The 15,308-nt window shown below is 47.9% G+C and overlaps 1 protein-coding gene across 1 annotated transcript in view; it reads right to left on the minus strand.

Moving 5' to 3' along the window:
- Positions 1–421: 421 nt before the first annotated feature.
- Positions 422–15,308, minus strand: part of hunk (hormonally up-regulated Neu-associated kinase) — a 66,916-nt gene continuing 52,029 nt past the window's right edge. The window contains exons 9-10 of the mRNA XM_086007051.1: positions 5,174–5,342; positions 422–1,765 (exon numbers count right to left, since the gene is read on the minus strand). Of these exons, the coding sequence (XP_085863177.1) occupies positions 1,095–1,765; positions 5,174–5,342 (840 nt within the window). The 3' untranslated portion in view covers positions 422–1,094. The remainder of the gene's footprint in view (positions 1,766–5,173; positions 5,343–15,308) is intronic.

A 15,308-nucleotide genomic window follows, 5' to 3' on the forward strand; every position in this document is an offset into this window, starting at 1 on the left:
GACGTCCGGTGGTCGCGAAAGGCGCTATATAAATGTAAGTCTTTCTTTCTTTATGTACGCAAGTAGGCATGAATGTGCAGCGTTCGCTCCAGGTGGACAGAGTGCAATTTGCAGCCAAGCACAGCTTGCAATGTAGTACGGCTCTTGTCGGCTACACTTCACACACTACAGCTAGGACTTGTCTCAGGCCAGTAGTACAGTGTAACTGCAGCTCTATTCTAACCAATACAATCTACTAAGCTTTAGAACGTATCTTTGTAAAATTCCATTATACAAGAAAAAATGAAACTTATAGCGTGTCTTATGTAAAATTATACACAATTTCGGTAAATATTGAGATGCCTTGATTTTTCAGAGAAATGTCCTATATGTCGTTAACGGAGACCTTTTTTGAAAAAATTTACTGAATGCAAAATCTGTTTAAATCAAGCAGTTTTATATAAAAAAAAATATTTGTAAACAATGTATTAGCATTAAATGGTATATACCAATTTCTCAGAGTGTTTGACCAGAGTTTGATAATCTCTTCGATTTTTTTTGTTAAATCTCTCACCTTCTCACTAAAGAGTCACTAAAATACACAATTGCTTGAGAAGAATGCAGACAATTCGGCATCAGTAAGAGAATACCACATATATGAGTAAAGCATTAAATACAGGTGCAATATAATCTTCTATCCTTTGATGAATGGTTGTGTGGTATGTAAAATACTTCAGCATGAATTACAAAGGTTCACAATCGCCGAATGAAAATGGTTCAACAAACAAAGCTCCGTCAGTCACAGTTTCTCTGCGCTTTTTAATGTCTGACTGGGCAAGGTTATTGTACACAGAATGGTTCAACTTTGTGTTACTTTTAAATTGCACTGACGCCTGACCAAATTCTTGGCCTTGTGACATAAAGATCCAAATTAGCTTAGCATTCTAATATTAGGTTAAATATTTTCTACACTTAGTTCCTGAGAGACTTTACGAAAAAAAAATCATAGAAAAGAAAAAAAATATAGTGTATTGAATGAGTAATTTCGCAAACTTGGCGTGTGTGTCCCAGAGAGCTAAATCACATCTAAGTCTAGTTGTGGCTCAGTAGTAAAATCAACACTGGGGTTGAAGACTGCCAGCAGTACACAGTATCTTCTGTATAATATTTGATTTGGGTAACTCGGGGCCACTCACGTCTATGGGCCTGTCCGTCCTTAATTGTAACGTTTGGTTCCGTTTTCTTAACATCTGTCCAATGCCCATCATCGGGAACTTGCCCCTGCTTTTAACCAGATAAGGATTGCCCAGTTCATTGGATTTCGTATTATTGGAAACAGTCGGGATATGGGATACCATCTGGGGTCTTATTACATCTTTCTTTTCTTCATACATCGGAACGGTGTGAGTGGGGTGACTCAGAAGTTTCACAGGTCTTACGCACTCGTGCTGCTGAACTGAAGCTGCAGTCTGTTCATTGGATGTGTAAGAGATAATCCCTGCAGGTCCCAGGCCTCTATGCTGAGGAACTAGTTCGATTCGATCTTGCCCCATACAAGGAGGATACCCACTGTTCACAATGGGATATATATCTTTTATTCCTCGTTTTGAGCTCGCAATGTCCAGTGGCTGAGAGTCATGCTGTCTGATAGGCATAGGGGTCCTGGGGAGAGGACGTTGCATTTCCAAGTACTCCAAGGAGCGTGAGTTGACACACCCATTCTTGCTGCCTGTAGCTCCACCAGCTGGGGTAGGTACAACAGGAAGGCAAGGTTCCAGCGTCAGCCCTGTAGAGAGAAGGTTAAAACAGAGTTTGAGACTTCAGATTTCCTGACAACAGTGGCACTTTTAAATGACTTATTTCTCTCAGAAATTTTGCAATCACCATAGAACATACAGCGGAAAATCTTTCAGATATTCTGCAATGCCAATATCTGTCTCACATTTCAAAAATATATGCATGGAAATTACACAAATGTCATTATTATATGAATGCTTAATACCTTTGTATTAAATTCCTGTGTCTGCTGGTTTAATTGAGACAGTAACCTGTTTATTTAAAATGGCTAAAGTCGTCATTAAAACAGCAGACAACAAAACATTGTTATGAAAGGGTTAAGTATTTGTATAATAATAATTGCACAATGTAATTTCCAGGTTATATTTTATAGTCAGTATGGAATCATAGAATAGTACAGCACAGACGGAGGCTACTCGGCCCATCGAGTCTGCGCCGGCTCTTTCGAAGAGCAATCCAGTTAGTCCCACTCCCCCGCTCTTTCCCCATATCCCTGCAATTTTTTCTCCTTCAAGTATTTCCTAACCACTTGTTGCGTAAAAAAGTTTTCCTCATGTCACCTCTGGTACTTTTGCCAATCACGTTAAATCTGTGTCCTCTTGATTTTGACCCTTCAGCCATTGGAACCAGTCTCTCTTTATTTACTCTATTTAAACCCTTCATGATTTTAAACACCTCTATCAAATCTCCTCTTAGCCTTCTCTGCTCTATGGAGAACAACCTCAGCTTCTCGAGTCTATCCACGTAACTGTAGTCCTTTATCCCCGGAACCATTCTAGTAAATCTCTTCTGTACCCTCTCCAAAGCCTTCATGTCCTTCCTAAAGTGTGGTGCCCAGAATTGGAGACATATTCCAGCTGAGGCCGAACTAGTGTTTTATATAGGTTTAGTATAACTTCCTGGCTTTTGTACTCTGTGCCTCTGTTTATAAAACCTAGGATCCCATATGCTTTAATAACTGCTTTGTTAACCTGTCCTGCCACCTCCAGAGATTTGTGCACCAACACCCCCAGGTGTCTCCCTTCTTCCATTTAGCATGTATTGTCTCTCCTTATTCTTCCTACCAAAATGTATCACCTCACACTTTTCTGCGTTGAATTTCATCTGCCATATGTCCGCCCATTCCACCAGCCTGTCTATTTCCTCTTGAAGTCGATTACTATATTCCTCAGTGTTTATTACACTTCCATGTTTCGTGTCATCTGCAAATTTCAAAATTGTGCCCGGTACCCCCAAGTCCAAGTCATTAGTGTATATCAAAAACAGCAGTGGTCCTAGCATTGAACCTTGGGGAACTCCACTGTATACCTCCCTCCAGCCTGAAAAGCAGCCATTCACCACAACTCTCTATTTTCTGTCCCTTAGCCAATTTTGTATCCATGCTGCTACTGCCCCTTTTATCCTATGGGCTTCAATTTTGCTAACAAGCCTAATATGTGGTACTTTATTAAATGCCTTTTGAAAGTCCATATGCACATCAACTGCGCTGCCCTCATCCACCCTCTGTTACCTCATCAAAAAAGTCAATCAAGTTAGTCAAACATGATTTGCCCTTAACAAATCCGCGCCGGCTCTCCTTTATTAGTCCATGCTTGTCCAAGTGGCTGTTAATTTTCTCCCAGGTTATTGTTTCTAAAAACTTCCCCACCACCGATGCTAAACTGACAGGCCTGTAATTGCCACGTTTATCCTTCTCCCCTTTTTTGAACAAGGGTGTAACATTTGCAATCCTCCAGTCCTTTGGCACCACCCCTGTATCTAAGGGGGATTGGAAGATTGTGGCCGGCAGCTCCGCAATTTCTAACCTTGCTTCCCTCAGCCACCTAAGATGCATCATCCGGACCGGGTGACTTATCCACTTTAAGTACTGCCAGCCTTTCTAGCACCTCCTCTTTATCTATTTTTATCTCATCCAGTATCCCGGCAACCTCTTTGTTTACCATAGCTTTGGCAATGTCCTCTTCCTTGGTAAACACTGATGCAAAATACTCAATTAGTACCTCAGCCATGCCTTCTGCCTCCACCAATAGATCTCCATTGTGGTCCCTAATCAGCCCCACCGCTCCTCTGACAACCCTTTTACTGTTAATATGCCTAAAGACCACCTTTGGATTCCCTTTTATGTTAGCTGCCAATCTATTCTCGTACTGTCTCTTTGCCCCTCTTACAGGAAACTCTCTGTTGACCAGCAAAATTCAGGAGTAGGTTCAGGTAAGTTTTACTTCATATTAGTGGCAGTTCCTGGATCTGTGGCTGTGTAACTGAGGTTCGTGCACTTGTTGCTAAGCAACAGGGACGCTTGGTCTGTGGCCGGAGTTCCTGCACATGTTGCTAAGCAACAGGGAAGCCTGGATTTGTTGCTGTGTACGGAGCTCTCGTACCTTTTAAACTATACCTCTCTGTAATCCGGACTTTTTGATAAACCGGCACCACGCCGGTCCCGTTGGTGCCAGATAATAAAGAGTTTCCTGTATTTCCTTTTCCACTTCTCCTCTGTACTTTTTATAACCCGCCTGATTCTCCCTTGTATTATCAAGCTGACATCTGTCATACGCCCCCTTTTTCTGCTTCAACCTACTCTCCAACTCCTTCGTCATCCAGGGAGCTCTGGCTTTGGTTGCCCTCCCTTTCCCCCTTGTGGGAATGTACCTAGGAATTGTAAGTACAGTAGTTTGTTCAATTATTTTAAAGGATTTTATAATAATTTTCAAGCAAACTCTCCATCTTTGCAGAGGACAACTATGAAATAGAGCACAGTGACTAAAAATAGATACTGAATTCTGACTTTGAAATCATTCGTAAGGTGTGGAATAACTAAGGCGTACAGGACTCAAGTATAAAGTGATTGAATGCAACTGGGCAGGATGATTACACCTTCGAGATAAGGGGAGGTCAGTCATCAATTCATCACTGCTATTGTCCAGCAAATGATTTGAGGCAAAAGGTTTGTCTGCCTAGCTTAGGACAAACACACAACTGAAAGTACCAAATTGACAAATAACAATCTCCAAATGTTGGAAATCTGAAATAAAAACAGAAAATGTTGGAACTACATATATCAGGTCTGTTGGCATCTGTAAGCATAGGTTACTGTTTTGGGAATAAAACCTTCATCCGTTCTGCTGAAGGATCTACACCAGAAAGATTAACCTGCCTCTTCTCTTTCCAGAGGCTGATGGGCTATTTCCAGCCTTGTGCACTTTCACTCAACACAAATACTTCAACATTGCAAAAAAAATGTTTAAATATTGTAGCCAAAGTTGAAACATGTTTCAACATCGATGTTCTGACAAAAGGCCATCGACCTGAAACACTAACTGTATCTCTCTCCACAGATGCTGCCTGACCTGCTGAGTGTTTCCAACATTTTCTGTTATTACCTCTATATTAGACTTACCTCTCTCTGCCTTGGGAACCTTTCTCTCCTTCAGCGCAGCTTTACTGGGGTTTAAAGCAGCTGCAAAACATGGGGACTGTTTAGAAACACCAAAACCTTTCTCTACTTTTCTCATGAAAGGTTTCTGGATAAGCTCCACTCTTCTCTCTGGGTCCTTGACCTTCTTTTCCTATGGAGGCAAAAGTTATAAATGAAAAGAGATTTTGCAAAGAAATTATACAGTAATAAAAGGCACTGGGGGAAAGAGTCGGCTGATTTGCGCCTCACATTAGCACCCTAAGAGGGCGCTAACGGGGCGCAAAGCAACTAGCGCCCGGGCGAAATTCAGCGGGAGGTTAGCGGCAGTGGTAACCGTTAGCACCCCACGGCACTGCGCCTCTGGCGATGACGTCATCGCTGTGCGCAGCGCCCTGCTCGCGCCCTGGCCACGATCTTCGGTAGCACCCCCTGACTTACCGCCAGACGCAATGTCCAACAGGGTCAAGGGGGCCTACCTGCGGCCCAGGTCGCGCTGTGCTAGGCCCCTCCCCTTTAATAAGGGGAGGAAGGCCTGCAGTACCGCGCTGAGGCACGTAGCGCCACGATATTAACTCCCAAGGGGTGCTTCCAGTAGTGCCTGCCACCCTCTTGGGGCGCTACCAGTGAATTTTGGGTGCGGGGGCGCAACCCAATTTTGCCCCCACTACCTTTTATTCCTCACCTCCTTAACCTTGAAAGTTAATTCAAGGGCTCAGAATAGAGCAACTACCATGGGTTTCTGAAGATCACAACAGGTTTTGTTTTGTCCAGGAGTCAACAGCAGCAGTTTAGTGGTTGATGTTACCAGGGTAACATTATTCTGAGATCTGACAGCACCGCAGCAGTGCTTATAAGTGACTGGCAGTGCTTCTTTCTCTAGAGGTATTATTTTCTGGTTAAAAAATTATGCAAGATAGGAATTCTCAAGATTGCCCAGGGGATTTGTAAGGGGCTAGAAACAGCAAATAAACAGAAAAGAAAGAGGAAAAAAGCAACAGAGGAAGACACACAAATGTAGAACTATTATAGAATAACATCAGATTTTAAACATTTATGAATACAAGTGAAATTACACGAAGTATGGAAGTAGTTTTATTTGATAATTGTGTATTTGTATGCAGCAAAATATACAGAAAATTGAAAACACAAGAAAAAGGAATGTAATGTAGAAGGCGGGTCTGATTATGGTGCCTGGATGATGGGGTGGAGGCTACAGCCTGTGCCACATGCAGCATCAGAGGGGAAGCACTGCAGGGAAAGGGTAAAAAGTCCAGATATTTGGCAGCTCTCTTGAGAGAACAGCAGGGCAGAGGAGACAAATGCAGGAGTCGCCTACACAGAACAAGACTGATGCCAGTCCTGTTCCCAAGGGCACTGCATGTACTTGTCAAAAATATAACTCGCAGGTACGTTTTTAATTATTTGAGCACTTCCATAAAGCCTTTGATCTACTACTACTGAAAAAGGGCTGCATCACCGTCGACACAAATCAAATCAGGAAAGAAAGCCCAATTAGTGTAAGTCGGTATACATTGTGACATCACTGTCCAATTATGTTATCACATCATTTATAGGTAAATCAGGAGAAATATTTACAAAATAGCTTAATCTAAGTAACATTTGGGAGAATGGATTTTGGGAAAAAGTCTGAAATGCAAGAGCTGTATCAGACTTTTTCCATAACAAACTGTTTTGGATTTGCATTATTCCTGACTAGTTATTTCAGACTAATTATTCCTGACTTGTTATTCCCGACTACTACCGGTTGTTCCAAGCATTCCGCACACTGCAACAACAGACTGAAGAAACGCAAACTGATTCATAAGGTCAGGCGGAGGTCTATAACCTTACAATTAACTTGTATTTTTACCACAGAAACAAACAGGGTGGGAAGCACCCACCTGAAACAGGTGAGAGCGTGATTGTAATGTTAAAATTATGCAGGATGATATCCTTTCATCCTACATTCATAGAATCATAGAATGATACAGTACAGAATGAGTCCATTCAGCCCATCGTGCCTGTGCCAGCTCTTTGAAAGAGCTATCCAATTAGTCCCACTTCCCTGCTCTTTCCCCATAGCCTTGCAATTTTCCCCTTCAAGTATTTATCCAATTCCCTTTTGAAAGTTATTATTGAAGCTGCTTCCACCGCCCTTTCAGGCAGCGCATTCCAGATCACAGCAACTCGCTGCGTAAAAAAGATTTCCCTCATCTCAGCTCTGCTTCTTTTGCCAGTTACCTTAATTCATGCTTTTTATGGCCATATAAACTGGACATGCAAGGTTGCCAAGCGCTGAGCTGTATACTGAAGTAAATTTAAAGAGCTCAATAAAAAGATTCACTAAGCAGCTTTCAACTGATTTTAGTTATTTTTCTGCTGACACTTAGGGCTGAATTTTAATGGGGAAGGCGGGTTGGGAGCAGGGGGTGCTCGAAGCGGTCAGGAAACCTGGGAGAGGGGTTTCCCGCAGGCCCTGACGAATTTAACGGCAGGGCGTGGTTTGCATGGGAAACCTCTGTTTCCTATCCACAGGCAGCCAGATTGAGAGGCTGGCTGGCTCCAGGCAGGTAGGCCTGTGGTACTAGGCAGCAGAGAGGAGGGAGGGAGGGATCGCATTGGGGGGGGGGGGGGAGCCAGCCAGAGGAGCGTGGAGTGGGCCGGCATCAGCGCATGTAGGGGCGGGGGGTCCCCTGAGGATCGGGGGCCGGGACCAGCATGGGGGGGAGGGGGGAAGCGGGTGAGGGGAAGGAGTCGGGTGTAGATCGAGAGCCAGGACCAGCATGGGGGGATGGGGTGTGTGGTCGGGTGAGGATCGGGGGTGGGGGGGGGGGCGGAGGCCTGGAGGGGGAGCGAATCGGAGGCCTTGTGGTGAGGGGGCTCCAATCATGGGGGCTGTGTTAGGTAGGGACTCTGGACCCATGAGGTAAGTGTAAAGGCACTTACCTCCTGGATCCAGCAATCCTCGCCTTGCATTAGCTGGCAGGTTTCACGAGTCCTGCAAAACCTGACCAGCTAACATTAAATTCAAAATGGAGGTTAAAGCAGAGACTCCCAGCCTCATTATAATATTTAAATAGATGACCCACCCCCTGTCTCGCCTCCGTTAAAACAGGGAGTGGGTGGTTTGGAGGCGGGTTGTGGTCGGGATTCAGATTTTTAACACTTTAACTTCCCACCCGACACAAAACCCACCCCTTTTTTTAGGTTCAAATTCCCCCCTTAGATTTTGCTCTGATGCCCCACAGTCCCATTACTGTCATATTGGGGTTCCTAATAGGAAGCCCCCTATATCTGAGGTTTTTGGAGAAAGAAAATGAGGACCAACAGAGGAATGCCACACAGGTCAGGCTGCACCTGAGGTGTTCCGTACCCACCCACTGGTACCATCATCTATGGACAGAGGTGCACATCTTTTGTTTGTCAGAATAGTGCATCGGCTCCCATTCCCAAGGGGGTCTGTGACAGCTGAGCAAATGGCCCAAATATGATATATGAAGGCCTGTAAACTTAATACAGGAAACTTTTTTTTATCCGGCACCGACGGGACCGATGTGGTGCCGGTTCATCAAAAATTCCGGACAACTGAAAGCTACAGTAAAAGATACGGAGAGCTGACAGCTCCGTATAAAGCAACAAACCCTGTTGCTTAGCAACAAGTGCAGAACAATGGCCACAAGTTCCAAGCATCTCTGTAGCTTAGCAACAGCTGCAGCCACACCCTTGCACAGCAAGAGATCGAGGAAGGCAAGTACAATATGAAGTAAAACTTACCTGAACCTACTCCTGAATTTTGCCGGTTAACTGAGATTTCCGGTTATTTAGGAGCCGGTAAATCGAAAGTTTCCTGTATGGGATGGGTCTTCAAAAGTACGCCAATCTCAGTATTCTGTGGTGCAATTGGTGCTGCATGAAAGAAGGCATTCTATGATAATCAACATATGTGGTCTGTGTGGTCAACATAGCCTGATTGACCACATCTGCTGAGATGCCACCAAGCATATTTGCAGGCCCACTCATACCTGCTAGACAGCAATGGTAAACCATCTCCACAGACCTTGGACTAAAGAGCCAGATGCAGAGTTGCGTCATCTTCTGCTGCAGAGACACCTGCAGCCAACATGCAGCATAGGGCTGGCACTACCAATGACGTCAATGGTCATCTGCAGCCTGCAGCCCGCCTCCACCTCCTTCCAGGCATGCTGCATTGCTGAATTGTGAGGATAATGCTTCGGAATGGCCAAAAAGGCCACCGTCCTCACAGCCACTTCGTGCAACCCACCCCACCCCCCGACTTCAGCAGCCATCAACAGAGGGTTGTGCATTGTGTTACTTTGTTACGTCTGATCGGTGGGGGGAGGGGGGGATGGGGAGAGATCAGCATGAACCGCTGGAGGGGTAATACCAGCATAAAGTGAGGGAGTACAAGCTTGAGCCGAGTTGGAGGGGAAAGACAAGTAGTGTGATGAATTGACGGTGGATGAGAGAGAAGACTGCCATTATAAACTGGGAGGGCTAGAGAAGGAGAGAGAGTTTAGGAAAGGGTAGGGAGTTAGATGGGGTATGGTGTCTCTGTAAACTGGGGCCAGAGGGGTAGAATGCCTCTCTGAACTTGGGGTTAATGTGTTAATGAAAAGAGATTTTGCCAAGATATTTTGGGGAAATACTGGTTTGGCTATCTATTATAAATCCAAATATCATTTTGTTACTCCCTTTTTTTAAGATTAAAAAGCTATCAGTTGTAAAGTATAAAATTAACTAGAACGCATCATTTTTAATGTAAAAATTCAACATTTTCCACGGAAGAATGTCCCTGGACCCCTTTCAACTTTTGTAATTCCCCCCTTTAGGGTTTAATTTACTTTTCTTTATTTCTTCTTCTGTACAAGTGAAGGAATGTTAGGCACACCCAGAGCTTAAGTTACACACCCACGTAACTACTTGTTTTGAAATGTCATAGGCTTTTAATCAGGGCCATTCTTGAATTGTCAGCTTTTTGGGGCCTATGTCAGCTTTTCTTTTAAAGCTGTTAGTCAGCTTGTACTAGTTATCTAGATTGGCACGTGTGTTAGCAATTACATCAGTCTCAGCAAAACACCCAGTTGTGCCTGATTGTACTATGGATTGAGCTTTTGGGAAAAGCCTGGGTTGCTTTCAGAGGCTCCAGACAATCCAGCTGGGGAGATGAAACAGTTCCTTCATCAGGAGGTTTGTCTCAAGGAATTGAACATGAAATTTAAAGCACAGGAACATGAAACTAAAGCACAGCTGCTCTTTATCGGAATCCCATAAACATTTGAGACGACTTTGAGCAAAAGAAAGAGTTGACTCTTCAGGCCAAATCCTTAAAAACAGAAATTATCCAGACTAAAGAGCACGTGGCAGCTGCAAACGTTTGTCGAACTGCTTCAGGCAAACTTGATGGTGACTGGACAAAGGGGTCAGTCTATTCAGCAAAGCAAGTAAAAGACAGCTTTCTGTTAGTGCCCAGAACCCTATGTAAGTAGATAGTGGACACAGTTAACATCACAACAGGTGGAGCAATCTGCACTGCAAAACAGTAAGGATTGAATTGTTTTCAAAAACAACGAATAAACATTGGCGATTGGAGGTTTCCCGCGGGCGGATGCCTCCGAACTGGAAAATTAGGGGATACAGATTTAAGGTTTTGGGCAAGAGATACGGGGGGATGTGAGGAAAAACTTTTTACGCAGCGAGTGGTGATGACCTGGAATTCGCTGTGGTGGAAGCGGAGACACTCAATGTTTTGAAGGGGAGACTGGATAGGCACTTGAGGGAAATAAACTTGCAGGGCTACGGGGATAGAGCGGGGGAATGGGACTGACTGGATTGCTCCACAGAGAGCCGGCATGGACTCGATGGGCCGAATGACCTCCTTCTGTATGACTCTATATCTACGCGTTTACCTGGTGGCCCAGGAGATACAGAGGCATGCCATCCTGGGCCTCTCCGGGTACGCGCAGGCAGAGGCCCACGTATCCCAGGGGCGCATGCGGTTCGTAAGCACTCCTGGGATCACGTGGGCTGGCCCAATCAATAAAAGAAGGGAATCCCCATTCATACTTATGAGAGTTCCGTACGTGCGGAATATTCTTGACAGATCGCAAGTTCCGGGTTTTAGCGTATGCACTTCGCATGCCTAAACCTGGAACTTGCGCATCCCCTATGGGCGTGTGCGCACCTCGTATGCACCCATAGGGGTCGCAAAATATGGCCCATTAATTATGTGATGTGCAAGAGCCTTTTTCAAAAAGCATGTTGTAAGGTAGTCAGCCCTGATTTTCACTCCCTCATCCTGGCAGTAATACCCCGAAAATTGCAGCTATACCCTTACCTCCCTGTTCCTGCATCATTCCGCTGCAATTTTGGTTGTTGCCGCCACAATGGGCAACCCAGGCGCCAGGCACTTACAGAAGGGAACTAGGGTTGCCAACCCTCCAGGGTTGTCCTGGTGTCTCCATGAATTAACAATGAATCTCCTGAACACCACTTCTGAACAACCCAGGAGAAAAATCAAAGGAGCACTAAAAACTATGGCCTAGAAATCCAGTAGCGTTCGCCAGCCGTTAACGCCTTAAGAGGGGTAGATTTCCAGTGCTAGGCACTTAGCGCCCGGGCGCAGTCCGATCTGCGCCTACGCCCAACTTCAGTTGACATTTAGCACCGGCGCAAAGTGTTTGCGCCCGCTCAGCTGCGCGCGCAGCTTATGACGTCATTTTGTCGTGCAACGCTGTTTGTGCGCCCCAAACCGGAAATTCAGTGGCGCCCGCCCAATGTGGGCGTGGCGCTGTTAAGAACTGTGAACTGGAACGCAGCAGAGGCCCTGCGGGCCTCGGGGTGCGCTAATTAAAGGGCACTTAGACTGAACTATAAAGGCCAGCCATTTTGCTGCAATAACTTTAGTGCTTTGGATTTCTGGACAGAGACCAAGGAACAGACCTTACTGATTTGGGACAACATAGGAGAGGTATTTTTGGCTTCTGGCCAGAGCTTGGAAATTAGACTCATTGTGATTTCACTGTTTGCAAGTTTATTATGGGGGCTGCATGGGGTTCCAACCCTCAGTTCCAGCGTTATGTGCGAAGGGCTCGCAGACGCTGTGTGAGAGGGCCAGCCATGCCTAGACGCAGAGGGGCCATCAGGCGTCGGCAACGTAGGCCTTACCCACTCAGGGAATACCGGCAGCAGGTGTCCTATCTCACCATGACTGCCGCGCATTGTGTTAAGAGGCTGCGCTTCAGAAGGGAGGTGGTTGCAGAGATCTGCCAGCTGCTTCACAGAGATCTGCGTCCACAGCTGATGTGCAGGACGTCTCTGTCGGTGGAAGTGAAGGTCACGGTGGCTCTGAACTTTTATGCAAGCGGCTACTTCCAAGCCGCTGCTGGGGACATAGCGAACATCTCCCAGTTCGCCGTGCATCGCTGCATCCAGCAGGTCACCGATGCCCTTTTCGCAAGGAGACACCAATTCATCTCCTTCCCCATGACCCTAGAGAGGCAGGAGCAGCGTGCAGTCGGATTTGCCAGGATCGCCGACTTCCCCATGGTGCAGGGCGCCATTGACTGCACGCATGTGGCTATGCGGGTACCTATCGACAATGCCGAGGATTACCGCAACCGGAAGGGCTACCATTCCCTCAATGTACAGCTGGTGTGTGACCACAGGCAGCGCATCCTAGCTGTCAATGCCCGCTTTCCAGGAAGCAGCCACGATGCATTTATCCTGCGCCAGACTACTGTGGCTGACATGTTCGAGGCACAGCCTCCACCAAGGGGATGGCTTATTGGGAACAAGGGCTACCCTTTGTGTACATGGCTCATGACCCCGCTCCGCGTGCCCAGGACCCCTGCGGAGGAGGCATACAACGAAAGCCATCAAGCCACAAGGAACATCATAGAGCAAATGATTGGCGTCCTCAAGCAACGGTTCCGCTGCCTGGATCGTTCCGGCGGATCTCTACAGTATTCGCCGGATAGAGTCTCCCAGCTCGTCGTCGTTTGCTGCATGCTGCACAACCTGGCTATCCGCAAGACTCAGGCACTGCCATCTCGCGTTGGACCACCACCTCAGGAGGACGAGCAGGAGGACCATGAGGAGGAGGAGGAGGAATACCAGCCCAGGAGGGAGCCACAAGGTCCAAGGGCCGTCCGCCGGCGGCTTATTGAACGACACTTCTAGGCCCCCTGTCAGGGAATGGCTTGAGGCAATGAACGCACCTGAATGCAGCCGCTCCGCAAGCCCTCAGCCGGTTAACGCAACAACCACTTGAAACATGACACCTGGACAAGCTGAATAAATAAAAAGCTTTATTTAACAAACTCAGGGCCCTTCCCACATGAAACAGAAAAACAGACAAGACCCCCAAAAAACAGTCAAAAACATATCTCACTCCCACAACCTGGGGAGGAATAACAAAAATTGTCCTTCCAATTGGCCTTCATCCTCGGCCTTACCAAAATAAGCCCCCCCCCTCCAGAACACAAACACCCCCATATAAAAAAAACAGTTGGCAACACACTCTACTTGGTGTGCCGAGAGGGCGAGTCCTTGTGCAGGCTTCTCCGGCCCCTGCCCGACCTGTTGCTCCGCCTCAACCTGGGCCCTGTGGGTGTTGCAAGGCTGGGGGAAGGCTCCTGAGGGGCACAATGCGTGACGGCAGATGCCCTTGGGGGTCGGCCTAGACGAGGTCCGGACCTGGAGGGGCCGGCTGCTGACTGCTGCAGCTGTGGCTGGCCAGCATCAGTCTCTCCAGCAGCTCGTCGCACCTTGGCTGGGAGAGTGGCAGTGGCAGCTGCAGCAATGGGGGCAAGCTGGCTGATGCCAGGCGCTCGCTGGTCGCCAGAGACACTGGCACTCGGCCGGCCTGGCACTGCAGCAAGCGCAGCAATCTGGTGAAGGCCAGACCGCTGTGCTGCAGCAGGGCGGCGGGTGCCCTGGCGATGCTTCTGTGACACAGCGAGTGTGGCAGAAGTGAGTGTGCGAACTGCCCTGGTCTGTGCCCGCATCAGTGTCTGGACGGCACCACTCATGAACTCGCGACTCGCGTCCTGTGCTGCTGCGAGTTGGTCGACACCCCTGGCCTGTGCTGCCGCGAGTTGCTTGACACCCCTGGCCTGTGCTGCCACGAGTTGCTCGACACCCCTGGCCTGTGAGTCCCTGAAATTGGCCACACTATGAGCCAGGGACTCAATGGCCTGAGGCAACTGTCCCACAACCCCCATGAACTCGTTGTGGCGCCGCTCCGAGGCCGCGGACATTTCATCCTGGGCGAGGACCGTCTCCGGACTGGAGGGCGGACTCTCCCTCTGGGGAGAAGGCCGCCGAGCTGCCTGACCCTTCCCGCGTGCCTGGACGCCACTGGGCCCAGCAACTGCCCTCCCCTGCAACACTTCCCCCCTCTGGGGAGAAGGCAGCCGTGCTGCCCGACCCTTCCCGCGTGCCTGGATGCCACTGGGCCCAGGAGCTACACCCCCCTGCAACACTTCCCCCTGGCTCTCCTCCAGGCAAGACGTGTCCCCTCCATTGCCATCCCCTGGCGCGGATGAGGGTTCCCCCGATGTGCCGCCTTCCTCTTGGTCCTCGTCGTCCTCCTCTTCCGAGGGACTGGCACTCTCAGCTTCAGGGACCTCCTCCTCACCAGCTGAAAGCAGGAAGGCACAAGAGTAGCTTTAGAGTGAGGACAGGGCATCAGCGAGGGAGGCATGAGTGGTGCCATTATGCGCACTGGTGGGACAGTGGCAAAGGATGTAGATCTGAAGCGCAAGGGGAACCAGAGAGGTCCAAACAGTCATGTCCTTACCATTGGGTCCCAGCACAGGGTCGGCATCTCCAATAGCAACGGGGCCAGTCACCCGGCCACGCATGAGTCGAGCCACGCTCTCCTCCAGCTGACTGAGCTGCTGGAACTGGGGATGGCCTCCCTCGGTGACAGTCTGGCTCTTCAAATTACGCGCCAGCTTGGCCTGCAAGAGAAAGGACGGCCTCTAAGTACAGTGTGGTGCCCTGTTGTTGTGTGCACTGCCTCCCAGGGTCGAATAGCTTGGCCAGTGTGTTAAGTGCAGAGAGTGCTATTGATGATCATGCCAGTGCCATAGCT

The sequence above is a fragment of the Somniosus microcephalus genome, chromosome 14 (assembly GCF_052327205.1).
Source record: "Somniosus microcephalus isolate GS21.2 chromosome 14, FLI_Smic_1.0, whole genome shotgun sequence".
NCBI classification, from domain to species: Eukaryota; Metazoa; Chordata; class Chondrichthyes; order Squaliformes; family Somniosidae; genus Somniosus; species Somniosus microcephalus.